Source organism: Penicillium expansum (genome assembly GCF_000769745.1).
Source record: "Penicillium expansum strain MD-8 chromosome Unknown contig8, whole genome shotgun sequence".
Lineage (NCBI taxonomy): Eukaryota > Fungi > Ascomycota > Eurotiomycetes > Eurotiales > Aspergillaceae > Penicillium > Penicillium expansum.
Window position 1 is genome coordinate 346,135 of NW_015971309.1, and position 16,679 is coordinate 362,813.

General features: G+C 47.0%; 4 protein-coding genes across 4 annotated transcripts; 2 read left to right on the forward strand and 2 right to left on the reverse strand.

Annotated features, from left to right (window-relative positions):
- Positions 1 to 6,783: 6,783 nt before the first annotated feature.
- PEX2_003930 (fungal specific transcription factor domain-containing protein) lies at positions 6,784 to 9,092 on the forward strand (the record flags this gene model as incomplete). Its single annotated transcript, XM_016737671.1, has 5 exons — positions 6,784 to 6,789; positions 6,839 to 7,527; positions 7,580 to 8,014; positions 8,086 to 8,965; positions 9,048 to 9,092. The coding sequence occupies 5 exons, from the start codon at positions 6,784 to 6,786 to the stop codon at positions 9,090 to 9,092; spliced, it is 2,055 nt and encodes a 684-aa protein (XP_016598727.1).
- A 137-nt stretch (positions 9,093 to 9,229) lies between these two features.
- Positions 9,230 to 11,994, reverse strand: PEX2_003940 (ATP-binding protein; the record flags this gene model as incomplete). The annotated part of the gene is made up of 2 exons (XM_016737672.1): positions 9,230 to 10,246; positions 10,309 to 11,994. 2 exons carry the CDS (start codon positions 11,992 to 11,994, stop codon positions 9,230 to 9,232), a joined length of 2,703 nt encoding a protein of 900 aa, XP_016598728.1.
- A 1,138-nt stretch (positions 11,995 to 13,132) lies between these two features.
- On the forward strand, positions 13,133 to 14,281 carry PEX2_003950 (uncharacterized protein; the record flags this gene model as incomplete). The annotated part of the gene is made up of 4 exons (XM_016737673.1): positions 13,133 to 13,672; positions 13,730 to 13,916; positions 13,967 to 14,080; positions 14,139 to 14,281. The coding sequence occupies 4 exons, from the start codon at positions 13,133 to 13,135 to the stop codon at positions 14,279 to 14,281; spliced, it is 984 nt and encodes a 327-aa protein (XP_016598729.1).
- Positions 14,282 to 14,770: 489 nt separating this feature from the next.
- PEX2_003960 (Gfo/Idh/MocA family protein) lies at positions 14,771 to 16,109 on the reverse strand (the record flags this gene model as incomplete). The annotated part of the gene is made up of 3 exons (XM_016737674.1): positions 14,771 to 15,759; positions 15,810 to 15,943; positions 16,006 to 16,109. The coding sequence occupies 3 exons, from the start codon at positions 16,107 to 16,109 to the stop codon at positions 14,771 to 14,773; spliced, it is 1,227 nt and encodes a 408-aa protein (XP_016598730.1).
- Between the last annotated feature and the right edge of the window lie 570 nt (positions 16,110 to 16,679).

The following is a 16,679-nucleotide window of genomic DNA, read 5'->3' on the forward strand; positions in this document are numbered from 1 at the left end:
TTCTCGTCCTGCTGTTTTGGGGATGCCTTTGGTATCTTATGCACGCAGCTCGGCTGTGACTGTATCCTTTTTGATATCCCACCCGTTTCTTTCCTGATGTATGAGATATGGTTCTTGTTTTCCGGGGTTTCTTGTCTTTTTTTTAAACACTTTATTCCCTGTTTCCTTCGCCTACTTCATCAGTACATATTAATTCTTGTCCATACAAATTTCATTTCCCATTCCAACCAAAACTTCATTTTTCTCAGACACGATCGTACTTTGTGCATGATGCATACAAACTAGTCCATCTGCAATCGTTCTCACGGATTTCGTCAGTGCTTGGTGCCAAGCCTAACCGCATTGCACAGCACATATGTTGTATGCAACACACCCCATTGGGTATATGTTGCATGTGTCTGTGGGACTACTATCACACCGATGGAACCCGCGGGGTTCTTCTGCGGGTGAATACGCATGATTCAGGGGAATGCACATATTCATTGATCCTAATGCGTATAGTACTCCGTGCCAGAAAGGTAGTAAGTATCGTGTATCAGCTCGAATGATCCAGGCAATATCAGCCCAACCATAAAGATCAAGACCCACAGTATCTTCCCACGATGTGGACAAAAGCGGGCATTGGTAAGCTACTTCTACAACATACAATGTGACCAATGCGAAGAGTCTAGAAGCACTCTATACAGATAAGCGTATAGTTGGAATGAATTAACTTACTTTTAGCATTCTTTCCACTTAGCCAAGCACTCTATACCCTGTATGCAGGTGAATATGCAGCTCGGTAAAAAGGCATATCGCTTTCGCTCCCGCTGTTGCCCGTCTCTATCCTTGGTGCCCAACGTGCGGAGTATATGTTCCGTATCGAGAGCTGATCAATCAATATCCCTGTTGGTTTCGAATCGCTAGTGCCCGTGTGCTTTTGTTGGCATTAACGGTCTAGATGCTGATTGGACCGAGCGGAATACCAGTTCGTGTGGGGTTTGTGTTGAGGTTCGTTGCTTTCATTTTTGGGTCTTGGGTCTCATAAAGAAGTCTTTATAATGGTAGGATGTACATAGTGTCACCAAGGCAGGGTTGTTTGATATGAGCGTCCAATGAAACGGGGAATATGAGAAGTGATGGTCGAAGCTACTGTAGGCCGCGCGAGTCACGTATATCAAAGGTATCGTAATTTGAAATAACATCACAAAACCATCTGGTGAACAACAAAGAAGGTGAGATATTAGTTGCTTCGCGCATTAGTGTCTGCCGTCACAGTGGTTCGAATGACGTATCTACAGATGCGCGATACTCACTTCGAATATCGCCGAGGTATGTTGTAGGTATTGCAGCAAAGACCAATCACGAAGAGAGGTGCTAAGTGATACTTGAGGACTGAGTGCATGAAACATAGTAGCACTGGGATCCCGTGGTAAAGGGGGGATCCCCGATCCTGTTCAGCCAGTCAGCCAACCAACCAAATCCCATATTTGCTCGGTGAAAGGTTCCCTGGGAAGATGGGGGGCAGCTTTTGTGTGCTTGGTGTGCATACGGAGTACAATTGTGCCTGACACGCAAGTAAGCTACATCGGGAAGGTAATATAGCCCTAAATAAGAGGACTTGTGTGGCGAATCCCGGGTTTGACCGCTTCTTGAGAGTAATCAAAGAGAGGCATCCTATCAAGGAAGGCTAGGGGCAATGGAGTGGGTACGAACACTATCCGTAGTGCACCGTATGGTCTTTGGTTTTCTTTTTTTTTTCACCCTTTTTTTCACGAGATTGCGTTTTCATCTCCGGCCCCGCTCTTCTTAGTGCCGAGATACAGCAAGTTAGGGCAACAGGTAGCGATCTGGTAGATAGTGTGGATGACTGCTTGCTCTAGGGCAACTTTGGGAAGCTTGCTTCCTTCTATGGCCGTAGGTAGTCCTACGGAGTAAGCAGGATTATACCTGAATGGTTGGTAGCTGTGCTGGGTAGGGGCCACGTAGCGTTGTGGCGCCGAAGATCGGTGAACGGGCGTAGAACTTTGCGTGGTAGAATCACGGGGGGTCAGGATAGTGGAGATACTTGTACTCCGTAAATTGAGGAGCATGTGTGGTATGTCCTCCGTACCGAGTATTGATATGGGGTAACATTGCAAAGACTGCAGATATGTATTTAGCATACTCCGCTTCGACCTGCTTATATCGAGTAAGCCCCCGAGTCTAATATATGGATGAGATTGGATGGGATTGGATTGGATGGAAAGTACGGTTCTTCACCTCTCTGCAGACGCAGTTGAGCCATGGTTGAATTGGCTAATAAAAGCAATAGTTGTGAATACCTTCTTGAGAGCCTTCAAGGTTTTCTCAGCAAGAAGAAAATCGCGTATGGCCATGTCCAAGTATGCGGTAACGGACTTTTGTTTTTCTTTACCTTCTTTTTCTATTAAAAAAAGAGATCGGAAAAGTTAGAGGTAAAGGTCATGTTGTGCATAGTGAAACCGATACGGCCAAGTCTGTAATAAGCCTCGGGGTGAGGAACCAGATGAGGGAGGACATTGAGCCATGGAAATCTTCGCCGGCACCAGTCAGAGTGCTGGATTATGGCCCACCTGTCAAACTTATACCCAAAAGCCTGTCATAGTGTTTTGGTTTCCAAGGTTGGTCCTGGTCCGTATTAGTGCCTTGTCCCACTTGGTCTTAGTATATCCACAAGTGGTGCCAGTCGAAATCGTATAGCTATACGGAGTACTCTGTATGTATAACATACTCCATAGTCAGCATGCCGAAGGAAATTCAATGTACACATGTTGTAGTCATCAGCCCAGATAAGACCGAAAGTGAATATACTTTATACTGAGTATGTTGTACACGGGATAGAGTTGAGCCATGCGAATGGGGCAATCAAGGGGCACATGTCAAGAATCCGTTAATGACCGCGAACAAACCGTGGTAGAGCTAGCCCCGAGAGCAGCCCAGAGCTTAGACAGTGGTTAGAGCCCCGTTATGAGTGCAATATTGTTAGCTCGATGGGTGCTATTCGATACTTGGGGATGGATGAAGTTTCCAGCCAATATTGAGTTACTTTGTACTGAGGGCGGTCAGAGAGATGTTCACTTCTCGTTAATCGACGGTCTTGGCGAATTAAGTTCCACAGTGTAATAAGGAGGTCAGAAGGGTCAGAAATCATAGTGTGACTTGTAAATTGAGAGTACAACATAAAATGATCACTTTAGCGACTTGGTTCACTGGTGTGGCAAAACAGGCACAGTGGAGATTTGACAACGTTTCGCCTGGTTTCACACATTGCCTACTGCACAATCTACAACATACAACATAGACAAAATGTTAAGTGGGGTTTCTAGTCGAGGGGTAATGTTCCAAGAAAGGTATGGAGTACTCCATACTCCATACTCCGTGCAGAAACAGGATATCTGGGCATGTGTGGATACGCACTATAACGTGTACAACATAGAGGAAAGTAGACTCATCACTCAAGGCTTTGCGCATGAAGTTCCGAAGCCCCGAAATAGAGTTAGATCAGAGAAAGGGGGAAAAGAATTTGTATTAGACTTTAGATCATCTTGATCGCCAAATTCGACCGAAAATGACAGGGATCGACTCGAGGGCATGTGTTGTACTCCGTACCTATACTAACTAGCACAGCAAGGGAACCTAGGAAAAAGAAAAGAGAAGGAAAAAACCGAATTTTAGATTAAGCAATGATGTTCAGTGTACTCTGTATGTTGTAAGTGGTAAAAATCATCGGTGGTAGTGTGATGATTCCATGGCAATCTTGGTATTAGGGGTTGAGCCTATCAATTACACCGGAAAATAATTCCGGAGGTCGATAAATTAGGGTTATGGATAGGTTAAACGGAGATGTCAACCGGGTGTATAAGCCTATGAATGATAATAATACGAACGTAAAGAATATTGTATATATATGCGGAGTACGGAGTACACGGATATATACACATATACTAAATCGTACAATATAGAACTATAAATGGGGATTTTAATTATTTGTACGGAGTACTTTCTTCTCCGTACCTCGTACTTAAATAGCTATTAACTCCGTGTAATTGCAATATTACTTCCATTCGGCCATTAGCAGATAGAGGAGATTTGCAATGCTGATTTTGATACGGAGTACGGAGTAGTAATATGTGTAAGAAAATAAAAAATAAAAAATAAAATTATATACAACATAGATACAAAATTACAATTTCTGATTTAGATTTGAGATCTGAGATCAACCAGTATTATTTCCTGGAGCCTCAGTAATCCTCTGCTTATTTTCTGGATATGCCTAAGAGGCCCACATCTGTCATTTCTCCTCAATTTTCCCTGTTTTTTTTTTATATTTTTTCCTGCTTTTTTTTCATTTCTTTACCTGTCATTTACCTGTCATTTTCATATTTTTGGGTTTTGGGGTTTTGGGGTTTTTTTGGTTATTCCCCCCCTATTGTCTTTCTTTCCCCCCCCCCACTTTACCCTCATATCCTAATCTCTAGGCAGCGCACAGTGCAGAATTGTCACTGCATACAACATAGGTCTAGCGTGGCCCGGCCCCTCCTCTCGTTCCCCATTCTATAACTCTCTTTCTCTACGCTCTTTCAGTCTGCCACGTGATTTGCTTGATTATCATGCTTTCAAATGGTGGCTGGGAAGACAGAGAGTTGTGCCTTTGATCTGCTATTTATCACTTTGTTTTTCAGACTTCATGACTGAACAGACACCCCGAGGCTATAGGCCTCTTGCGCCTCGTACCAGGTTGCTTGGAGGGGCAGATGGGGGAGATGGACCAGGGAATCCTGCTGGCGGGGGTGTAACAGAAGAAAGACGCATGAAGCGAGTATCGACGGCTTGTACGGAGTGTCAGAAACGCCGAACTAGGGTACACATTCACTACCCTTCCTTTTTTTTCCCCTTAGCATCTCTCCCATTCCACCTAATCTGTACTATCAATCTGACATGCTCTTTTTCTTATTGTCGTTAGTGTTCCGGCCCTCTTGTATGCTCCGAATGCTTAACCCACGGCCGCGAATGTATCTTCGATGAGTCCTCCGATAAACGCCGAAAGGCCTCCAGCAAGAGAGCCCTGGATGAATTGGACTATTACAGGTCGTTTGTGGAGGATTTCTTCGGTATCTTCCGGGCTAGTCCCGAGGAGACGGTGCAATACCTCGTCAATACCATACGAGCGGGAGCAGCCATGGAGCAGATCCGAGAAATCATCACCAGTATCATGCAGGATGAGAATCGATCCATTTCCCAAAATTCAGACGTGGGCGACTCAAATCTGAATCTGAACGACACTCCAAACAATAAAAAGGACAGTTTCTTCAACCCTCGCTGAATTGGCCCAATCTCCTCGGGCAATAGGGTAATACACACATCTCTGTATGAATATGTGCCAGCATTACCCCGGCCAACCCAAATCCTCCCCCGCCAAATCCCTCGATCTCAAGTTCTCGAACGACTAAACGAACATGGTTGTCTCATAGCGTTTCCTTCATAGCTGTTATTCGTGTCGCGTTTCTTTTCGATATGGAGCAGGTCATTCAGAGAACTGTCACATTATCCATCATAGCTGTGTGGCCAGCTCCATCTTCATGTTTATTGCCATATCTCGAGACAGATTGAGATCTCGCAAAGAAACCAGACTGTTCCTATTCTCTTACCTGACCCCTAGCATTATATTTCCTTTTTCTTTGTTGCAAATGTTCTTTGCTATCCCAGAACCAGGGGCTTTAAAATCTTGCGACATTGCGGAGAGTCCCATTGTACCTTGACAAAAGTGAATATACCCAGAGATACCCAGTTCTAGCTTGTCACATTCAGACATTGTTTCTCGGGTTGGAGTTACACGCCGGGGTGTTCGTGGTTCGGAGCAAGTGGGATCTGTTTTTCTTTTTATATTAAAATGTGCATCAACCTAGTAGTTATTTTTCCAACAGCAACCATCCTGCAATAAATATCCTTCCTAGCCTCAGACTTTGGTCCACATTTCTTCTTTGGTGGAGATATGCTCCTTCGGTCTATGATGTGCACCAGTTGTCCTTTGCAGATTGGGGCTGCTCTCTGTCAGTGTCAATCACTCGCATTCCAGCATGATATTTGATTCCCGATAACACGCTCAGATGGTTACATAGGCAGCCAATCACACAATCACATTTTTGGGCATCCATCCATCTATGGATGTTCTTCTCCTGCCCCTATCAATCTATATGAACACGATGATATTGTCAGTTGTGCTTTCCCAACCAGCACATAGTCTATGAGCTCACGGTAAAAGTGCTTACCGAGGGCCCATATATAAGTTTCTCTCCACTTGTAGCTATAGAGAGCAAATGAGCGATTTCGTTGGATGCCTATAACAGCATCGGTGAACAGTGTAATAACTATAACTTGTGTAGTTTAACCTATATCTGTACTCCAAATATACTATGTGTACCTATGTATGTAGGTAAGAATCCGGGGAGGTGGAGGCATCCCCGCGCCGACCGGAGACTTGCCGAGATCCTGTGCTTTTCTATTTTCCCCCTCTTCCCCGGATACTTCTCCTTTCTAGCTACCTCTAGGTCATCTCCTTGCGATATTACTCGGGAACTATTTCCCTGGCTCGGCTTGTTTTGCCGATCTCGATATGATAACCACTAATATTGCCATGCAATCTCGGCCCGCAATCAAACCAAATGAAACTTCAGGGTTGCCCGCCTCTCACAAGAGGAAAGCATCCGACACATTAAAAGACGGTGTTGCACACCGCCAGAAAATTACCAGAGCCTGTGACTCGTGCAAAGTAAAAAAAACTCGATGTACTGGTACTTTACCATGCACAAGATGTACACGACTGTCACTGCCTTGCAGATACAACGCCGCATACTCTCGGGGCCTACCACCAGATCCTCTTCCTGCATCACCGAGTCCCCTTTTGACTCCAAATGGGTATCGTGCATCTGAGGATTTGGAAGGGCACACATCCAGCCCCAATCTACAGGACAATGGTCGGGATTCGACTGTGACGGACAATCTACTTTCAATCCCAAACAAAAGCCGAAACCAGCACCAGCAAGCGGTATCATCACGGAACTCTCCAGAGCCAGGTTCAACGGATTTTGAAGGTAATTACCTTGGCCCTTCATCCGGTGTGTCGTTTATCAACCGTGTATGGAGCCGTCTACATCAAGACGAAACGACACACTATCCAGATGAACTCCAAAATGAGTCCTCGCGGAATACAGCGGTGTTTATGTTTGGAGATAAGCCTTACTCCAACCCCTCAGAGGCGGAGTTTACCCTCCCGTCTCTGGAAAAGGCACTGGAGCTGGTGGGAATTTACTTCGATTACTCTATGGTCACTTATCGGTTTGTGCATAGGGGCAATGTGGAAGATTGGACTAGACAGGTTTACCAAAATAACATTGGCCTCTCGAATCTCCCTGTGGGAAATATGGTTGCTCGGACTGCTATCGTTCTCATGATCATTGCTGTGAGTACTTTATATATGGAAATGAAGCCCGGGGGAATGCCCGGTGGGCGGGGTGAAAGGCTAGAAAGGTCGGTAATATCTTCATATGGTCAGGAAAGCAGCCTAACGGAGCGATTACAGTGAGCGCTGGTATGCAGCGTCAAAATACATGTCTTCTCTTGAGTCAGGGCCGCCGCGACTGGAAACCATCCAGGCCCGGCTGGGCCAATGCCTATATCTGCTGTCATCGTCACGGGCCAATGAATGCTGGTACTCATTCGGCACGACAATGCAGATTGTGACTGCACTCGGATTACACAGGAAGGGTCCAGCCAAAGTCTCGAATAATGGGTGCTCGCATCTTGAATCGGAGCTCCGCAGGCGCATCTTCTGGAGTGTATACACCCTAGATAAATATTTAAGCATTATGTTCGGAAGACCTCGGCTGCTCCACGACGAGGACATCGACCAAGAACTACCAGAAGAGACGAACGACGAAGATTTACTGGAAGAAGATCCAACACGAAGAACAGGCTCCACTGATAGCATGATGATTGCCTCTGTTCTTCATTACCGGTGAGTCCCTCTGGGTACCCTATACTTATTATGCCCATTTAGTGTGCCTGGGCACCTAACACTGAACCCAGACTCGGTCGTATTCTGGGCGATATATCTCGTCAACTATACAGCATAAACACCCTCTCTCGAGACTCCCCCCTCGAAACCGCGATCCGCCTAACCTCAGAACTCGAAAAATGGAAAGAAACCGTCCCACCCTTATTCAATAGTGTTCACCCAACCAGTCTAATACCACCCCTCTGCCGCCAAAGCCAAGTCCTCCAACTCGCCTACTCACACGCCATGATCCATGTTACTCGCTCATTCCTCTTAAACGATTTCACAGACCTCAGCCGCAGACCGAAAGTCCCACACCCAATGGTCAGCTCGCACGTCCAGAAATGCATTCAGGCTGCCGAGGACATCATGACAATAACTGATGGTCTTGCGCATCAAGGTGTGCTGATCCAGTCCTTCTGGTTCACGCACTATGTGTGCTTCTGTGCTGTTTTGGTCATTTACATCCATACCATTCAACAGCACCGTAAGTCATTGAGCGGACCTAGAGCCTCTGTCTCTTCGGTCGGAAGTCCTCATGACTCAGATAAATTGCGCCAGCTCTTTTATCTCGCTGAATCTTGTCAGCAACATCTGGCTGAAGCCACGCGCAAGAACTGTCCGAGTCGTCGTTACGGGATTATTCTGGAGGAGTTGAGACAGGAGGTTCATCGGCAGATTGGATCCAATGGGGTCTCTGTTGAAACCCGGACTCATTCTGCTAGTGGAAATGATACTATCTATGTCTCTGGAGAGGGTTCACAGAATGTGGATGTAAAATCGGTTCTCTTTGACGCCCAGGCAGCTGATTTCATGATGCCACCAGCCGAATTGGGGATGAATACGGGAGACGATGCAGGCTTCCTTGAGAGTCTTGAAGGATCGATATGGTGGGCTCAGCTTGACTCATGGGTATGTATTAGGCTTTCCCTGATAATGACGAGTACGGAATGTTGCTCGCTTATACACACCTTGTGTTAACACTTTGTTCTAGGCTTTGTCCAATCTCCCTAATGACCCATCTACATTTAACTTTTAAGCACAGAATGCATGTAGCTTACGAGTCACAAGGCCAAAATCGCGTTAAGGTGCAAATATCCTGCTGCAGTTTGTGTCACATTCTGGTCATTCTTCCTTCAACACGCTATCTCGTTATAAATCCTGATTTAGTGGCGATCAAAACTGCATGAGACTACTGCGGTGAGTGTTTTCCAAGTACTCATCGAACCTTGCAGACACCTCAATCACATCCTTGAGGTGATCATAAGTCAGAACCTCCCTTTTCCACTTCGCATACTGGCGAGCAGTGGTGACAGCATTCCGAATTTGCCGACCATTCAACTTCTCCCTCTGAAGTACATGCAAGTTCCCCATAATATCTTCAACATCAATAGCATCCTCATCGAACCCATCCAGTCGCTTGATAAACGTTTGCCAGATAGATCGTCTCTGTTCCTCGCCGAGGGGGGGATAGTGTAGTGCCAGCTGGATACGCGATTTGAACGCCTCGTCGAAGGTGCCTACTCGATTGGTGGTCAAGATCAGGATTCCCTCGAAATACTCCACGACGCGCAGGAATGCCGATACAAGTGCGTTCCGGTTCATATCTTCCAGACTGCGCTGCTCAAGGAAAACATCTGCTTCATCGAGCAGGACCACGCAGTTCCAGATCTTGCCCAGATGTAGCACAGACTCGAGGTACTTCTCCACCTCCTCTGGCTTGATGCCGATGTCACCGCATGTGACTCGATAGAGAGGCCTCTCGGCTATTTCAGCCACACTCTCTGCGGTCAGTGTTTTGCCCGTTCCCGGCCCACCGTGCAGAAGCAAGACAAGCCCGTTTCCTTTGCCGGCGATCAAATCGGCAGAGTATTCGAGCTCGATGTGATTGGTCACTAGTGCCTCGATAAGATCTCTGGATTTGGAGTCGATGGCTAGACTCTCGAAGGCGTCTTTGTTCCACTCGATAGGCGAGATGCGGTCGACTGAGAGATCGAACCATTTCTTGCGCCGGAGGTTGAAGCCCGTCACCCTCGGAGGCATCAACATGCTGAACGGCTCTTGCGGGGGTTGCTCTCTGGCCATGACTCGGTCATTGAGTGTCTTTCTGCGTGGGCCGTCATCAAAGTACCTGGTTGGGTTTGGATGTAGTCTGTTGTATGTCTTCATGTCTATGATGTATCGGTCGTCGGCCTAGTAGCAATGGTTCCAAGGTTAGCTCGGCTTATCGTTACAGGCTGATGATAAACACATACCACGGTCTGGAAATTCTCTTCTTCGGTTGCCTCATAGGACACATACTTATGTGTGCGGAATGTCCAGAAAATCTCACCACGACGCTGAAGTTTCCGGACGAGATAATCAGGGGCATACTTGATTGGGAATACCCCAAGGTCCGTGATAGCACATTCTTTGTCTGCGTTACTGTCGGGTAGAGGAAGGCTAGAGCCATGCGACAAATAGTCCACTTCAAGCGACTTTGGCATTTCGAAACTGAGGTTAGTCCGAGATTCATAAAACTCGCCATCGAAGTCCCAGGTCTGGACACTGATCCGCCAATAAGTGCTGCCATCGAGGTCTATTATCGGATATGGCCAGTCCTTGACTACATAACCAATATGCTCTTTGCTTTTGTTCGACACCAGGACTTCATTGGGCTTGAACAGATATTGAATGTACTCCGGGCGAATTTTGCCTTTCTCCAAAAGCCGGTTTGCTGCAGCATACTCAGTGCCGCAAGCCTCTTGGACATAGTCCATGAAGAGATCAAATTGTCTTTGCGCCTCAGAGCTCAGCCCTTGTTTGATTTCAAACTCAACATCACCCTGGTGATGGTAGACGAAGAGATAAGGTGACTGGACCTCCCCCTTGTCTCGGTAGTTTCTGGACATAGATTGAAACTCTTCACCCCTGAGGAATTCTGCAATCACGTCTTTGAGATCTTCGGAAACTGGAAAGATGGTCTCGCTGAATGGTTCTGGCTTGCCATACTTTGTGTTCGGTGACTGCGGCTCGGCCCTTCTTTTGTAGTTCCGGAAAACTACAAAAGATATGTCTCTGTTGAGAGCGAGGTACAGCTCGAAGTTAGTCAGCGGATCATTGCAGCGCAGATATGGCGCACCCATGTTTCGATGGATGAGCTCGGGCGGATCGGAATAAATCCCCATCCATGGAGACCTAGGCGGAGACCTGTGTGACCTTCGCCTAGGCCTGTGGCTGAATTCATCGTCATTATCATCCATGCTATGATTGTCACTCGGATAGGTGTCGTCTTTCTCAATCCGATAAAGGATCTGATACTTTGAGGCTGTGGGTAGAGCAGGCTTTCCTTCCAGCTCCCGGACCTTGTTTTGAAGCGCTGTGACTTGGGCCTTGAGGTCATTTGCCTCTGATAGAGAGATACTTCCTTGACTGGGAGGAGTGTGCATATTTGAGCGAACAGTGTTTGCATTCTGCGGATCCATATCGTATGAGTCCACAGACGGTGGACTCAAATTCCGTTGCCTTGCCGAAGTATAAAGGGCATTGGGATGATACGTTGGGGCTTGGGGATATTGATATGGAACAGGACCCGGCGGGAAAGGGCCTGGCGTTTGCATGTTTTGGTTGTTGACTACCGACGGCCCGAAAGAAGGGATGGGAGTATGATACTCGACTGGTCTTTGGTATGCGCTACTCTGGGACGCAGCCAACTGGCTTCTGACGTTCTGTTGTTCTAACAGCATCAGTTGGAATGGGTAATCCTGATTGTTGTGGTGTTCTTGCTGTGTGCTAGGATTTGGAATATAAGATGTACCATCAAGAGGTTGGGGAGCTCTCCCTCCGAGCAAAGCAGGAACCGGTTGCTCTTGTGAAGCGTTTTTACCGCTCAGATCTTCGGAGATGGTGTTGGTCATGTACAGTTCGTCACGAGGACGAGCTGGGTTTGAATGAGGATACATGCCCACAGATGACAAAGATGCTTCTCAAGAATCAAACAGACCGTTCTACTATCCAGAGAGAATGGGAAATAGACAATAAATAGGCAAAAACGGGGAATACGAGGAGATTCTGATTCCAACCACCCCCGCGTTTTGAGCCTCTGGATTGTCATGTGTTGTGGCTGTGTGCATGTTCATGTTAGGATGGTTATATTTTCATGCATAGATACCTATCTCATGAATGTTGGTGCCTCCCAGGTCTCCATGTCTACCTACATATATGCAGCACTATGTACTGGGACCATCCTTGTATACCTCTTGCAAGCACTGCGATAGTCGGATGACTCCCAAATTGCTATCATATAACCTCAAATCTTGACATCGTCGGCTCGCATGTATTCAACTTGATTGTGGCCAGGAATAGGAGGCAACACACTGTGTGTACATATTTTGACTAGCAAGCAGATTATCGTGCAAGATATCGGCTTAACGGTGAAGACGAGGCATTCCAAGGTTATTCTAGCGACTTTGATAGACTAATTTCACCTGGGTCATATCTACTGTCAGAAGTACTAATGGATCGTAGGGGATATCATGGACTTGGACACTCTTAGCTAGTCGGTTTAATTTACTTACCTTTTTTTTAGCAAACTCTTGTTCGAGGTTAACCACACAGTAAATTGTTATTTAATAATATCTAGACCTTTTTGAGCATTCTCTCGCGTAGTGATAGCTGCAGACTTATGTGGTTATTGAGATATAAATGTTGATTTACTATATGTTTTGGTGATCTATTCGCTTACCGATTATGTTAGGGGCATTGATCACGTCAAAACAATTACAAGATCCCATATTATAGTGTGCATCAGGGCATTTTCCAAGCCAATACAATTTGATAGATGATTGCTTCATCTCGGAGAGTCCGGCCCGAAATGGAGTTTATACAAAGGACCGATCGGTTATAAGACATATTTCCGCTAACTCCATCGATGGGTATACCGTCAGTGATCGTGATGCCATTCTACTATAAATCAGGTCAAATTGCAGAGGGATGGGAGGGGTTATATATACTCTTGTTTGTTTAGTTTCTCTCTTCCCCTAACCCCCTGCCCACTGAGCTTGAAACCCCGGCATCGCCATTGTTATCGCCACCGCAATCATGCCAGCCCCGTACGACACAGACACCACCGCCGACGAGCTAGTTAACGATTACAGCCATCTCATCAAGGACAAGGTCGTTCTAACGACCGGTGTCTCTTCCGGTTCCCTGGGCGGCTTCTTTGTCCAATCCATCGCCAAAGCCAAACCCGCCTGGCTCATCCTGGCCGCCCGCAACGCCGACAAACTCCAACAAATCGCCAACGACATCACGACCGCATATCCGGATGTCAAGGTCCGCAAGGTCAATGTTGATCTGGGTTCGCTGAAGAGTGTGCGTGATGCGGCTGCCCAGGTGAATTCCTGGGATGATATTCCAGTCATCGACGTGATGGTAAACAATGCCGGTATCATGGCGGTTGATTACCAGCTCTCGCCAGAGGGATTTGAGTCCCACCTGGCAACCAACCATCTAGGTCCATTTCTATTCACAAATCTGATTATCAAGAAGATTTTGGCTTCCAAGAGCCCTCGGATCGTCGTGGTTAGCAGCGACGGTCATCGTATGAGTCCTTTCCGCTTCGATGACTACAACTTTGATGTAAGTGATGCATGTGATTTTGCTTTTGTAAGACACCCGTACTTAGATATCGATCAGGCAGGGAAAACTTACCACAAATGGTTCGCCTATGGCCAGAGCAAAACAGCCAACATATTGTTCGCAATCTCCCTGGCGGAGAAGCTCGGCCTAAAACGCGGCCTTCTCGCATTCAGCCTACATCCGGGCGTCATCTGGACAAATCTGGGTAACCACCTAGACTGGAGTGTGGATCTGGATGGAATTCGTAAGTACTAGCTATGACCATCAAATGCACGGCCGCTAACATTACCATAGGGAGCGCCGATAAGGCGTTGGGCAACCGGGAGGGCTGGAAAGAGTTCGATACTAAGCCGTTGGAGCGGGGTGTTGCGACTCATATCTATGCTGCGTTTGATCCGGCTCTTAAAGGTATGTTAGATACGGATCCATGGGAGACGGAGAGTATACTGACAGGCTGACTCGGTAGCTAACAATGGTGCTTATCTTATTGATTCCCACGTAGCAGATCCACTGTCTGATACAGTCAAGCCGTGGGTGACCAGTAGGTTTGAAGCCGAGAGACTGTGGAGGTTGAGCGAGAAGCTTGTGGGCGAGGAATTTCCATACTAGAGTCGCAGTGTATATGTGAGCTCGTCTCATATGGCACCCCAACACGATGCAGGACATCCATACGCCAGATGAGATTTATATATGGATGAAATGATGAAACGACAATCAATTTAAGTTAAAAAAAAAACATGTTCTATTCAATTCAAGGTAAACAGCGTAGAGAGTATAACCCAACATCAAAACTGCCGTGACGGCACAAGACAAATACACCATGGATCGACTTAGAAGATATATTTCCTTCACCCCTTTGAGTGGAAGTACCTGGGCTCTACCCCCCTCATCTTCGTCATAACATGAAACTTGACCTCGTGCAAATCCACCCAAATAGAATGATCGCTTAGGTCCACGAAATGATTTGACGCCTATAGTGGCAAGACCGTAGAGTCTATTGACTAGCAAGTAAAAGTGATAGATAGTAATACCCTGCGGAACCAACAAGAACAAGCCAACACAAAAACAAAAATTTGGCCGTCCTTCAAAACACCTAAATCACCGGAACTCACTTGTTGGCCGCAATCCCAATCCGCTCTTCTCATAAGCCATGTCAATCATTTTCATCTGATCCCATGAATCCTGACCCTCAACCCAATATTGCGTGGAACGCCCCTTCACACGATTGACAAACTCTTCAAGCTGGTATCGATATGACATCCACCAGTCCTCACCGGGGAGGTTTGCAAACTCACCCCCCGCCTCCTTGTAACTGTAAGCCTTATGCGACTTGGACTCGGTCCAAGTCTTGACCGGCCTGCGATCACCCTTGTCACGAATTACGAAGGTATCCTTGACATCGATACGGTGCCAGACAAAAGCGTGGATGAACCCGTGCAGCGTCACGACCCGGGTGCGTAGCTTCTCCTGTGTCTCCGGGAGGGACCTGTCCTCAACGACGACTTCCTTGTGCGTGACGCGAGCCTCGGACGGTTTCCACAGGATAGGCCCACGCATATTGGTGGAAGCTTCGGCAATACCGCCGTTCGGGAACCGGAATGTGGCTTTGAAGTCGGTATCGCACTGGTCGTGGATACCGTCGCCGAAGATGCCAGGTTCACAGGTCAGACACTCTACGGGGTTGTCGTCGAAGATCATGCGGGTGATGCTGAAGTTGTATGTGCCTAGCATCATCATACTGCCTCCGGCGAGTTTGTAGTTAAATCCGATGTTGTCCTTGTCGAGAATCAACCATGGAATCATGGAGTCTGTGTGGACGTGGACGACATCAGCGGGGGTGATGAAGGACCGGAACTTGCGCACTGCAGGATGGAACCGATTGTGAAAAGCCTCGAGCAATACGGGGGCATTCGGCTGTGACAGTTCAGGTAAATTGAAGAGAATCTCGGCCTCGATAGCGTTAGAGGTCGATGGCTTCTCTAGAAGGACGTGCTTTCCGGCGCGAATAGCGCGCACGGCCCATTCGAAATGCAAACTGTTAGGCAAAGGGATCAAGACTGCATCGATATTGGGGTCTTCGAGAATTTCTGTTTATAGTGAGTTGCAGTTCTCTGGTAAGCCTCTGAGTCTAACGCACCTTCATAGGATGTGCGAACATCGGGGATGTTGTGCTTTTTAGCAAATGCTGAGGCACGAGCATGGTCTCTAGCGGCGATCGCTTGCACAATAACCTCGGGATGTGAGAGGGCAGGTGTGATCAAGGCGAGAGGTCTATTGAATATCAAGGTCAGCGAGGTGGTGCAATGAGCCCCTGGGCATTGAATGCGGCTCACGCAATCTGGGCCGCCCCCAGAATGCCAAAACGGATAGCATCGTCCTTCTTTTCGACCTTCGGAGGGACGAATGCCGTGAATAATCGCATAACTATGGCTGCCATTTTATTTGCTTTTTTGTTTGGTTGGAAGCTTAGAGAGGCAAACAATATGAATTTAATACCAAGGTAGGAAGGGTAGTTGCACCGTCGGGGTTAAAGATTGGACCGGCTGACAGGGTATAGAGCCGCTAGTGTCTCTCAATATTTAGGACCGTCACAACCTCTCGCTCGAAAATTCCGGACCATTGAAGTCATCATCTTCAGCCCTATTGACAGCTGGATAGGTGCGCGGACGCAACGCCGAACGTTCAACACTAAGAAAATGGACATTCCAGCATGACTTTCATTGAATCCCCTCAACCCGGCAAGCTCGGTATTCAACACAATGTGCATATTCCCCCTCTAACCTCTGACATGGCACTGGTGAAGACAGTGCTGTCCATCTTGGACACATATGTACATGTAGATATTAGATTCATCGGGTCCGATAGAAAGTCCGGTGGTGCTTACCCTCTTACGTGGTTGCCAGCCCTAACAACATGACGACTTTACACCGCTTGGGATCATACTTCTACTTCATGCTTCAATGCATCTATTCAATATATCGTTAAGGCCGACAGATGTGTTATTCAC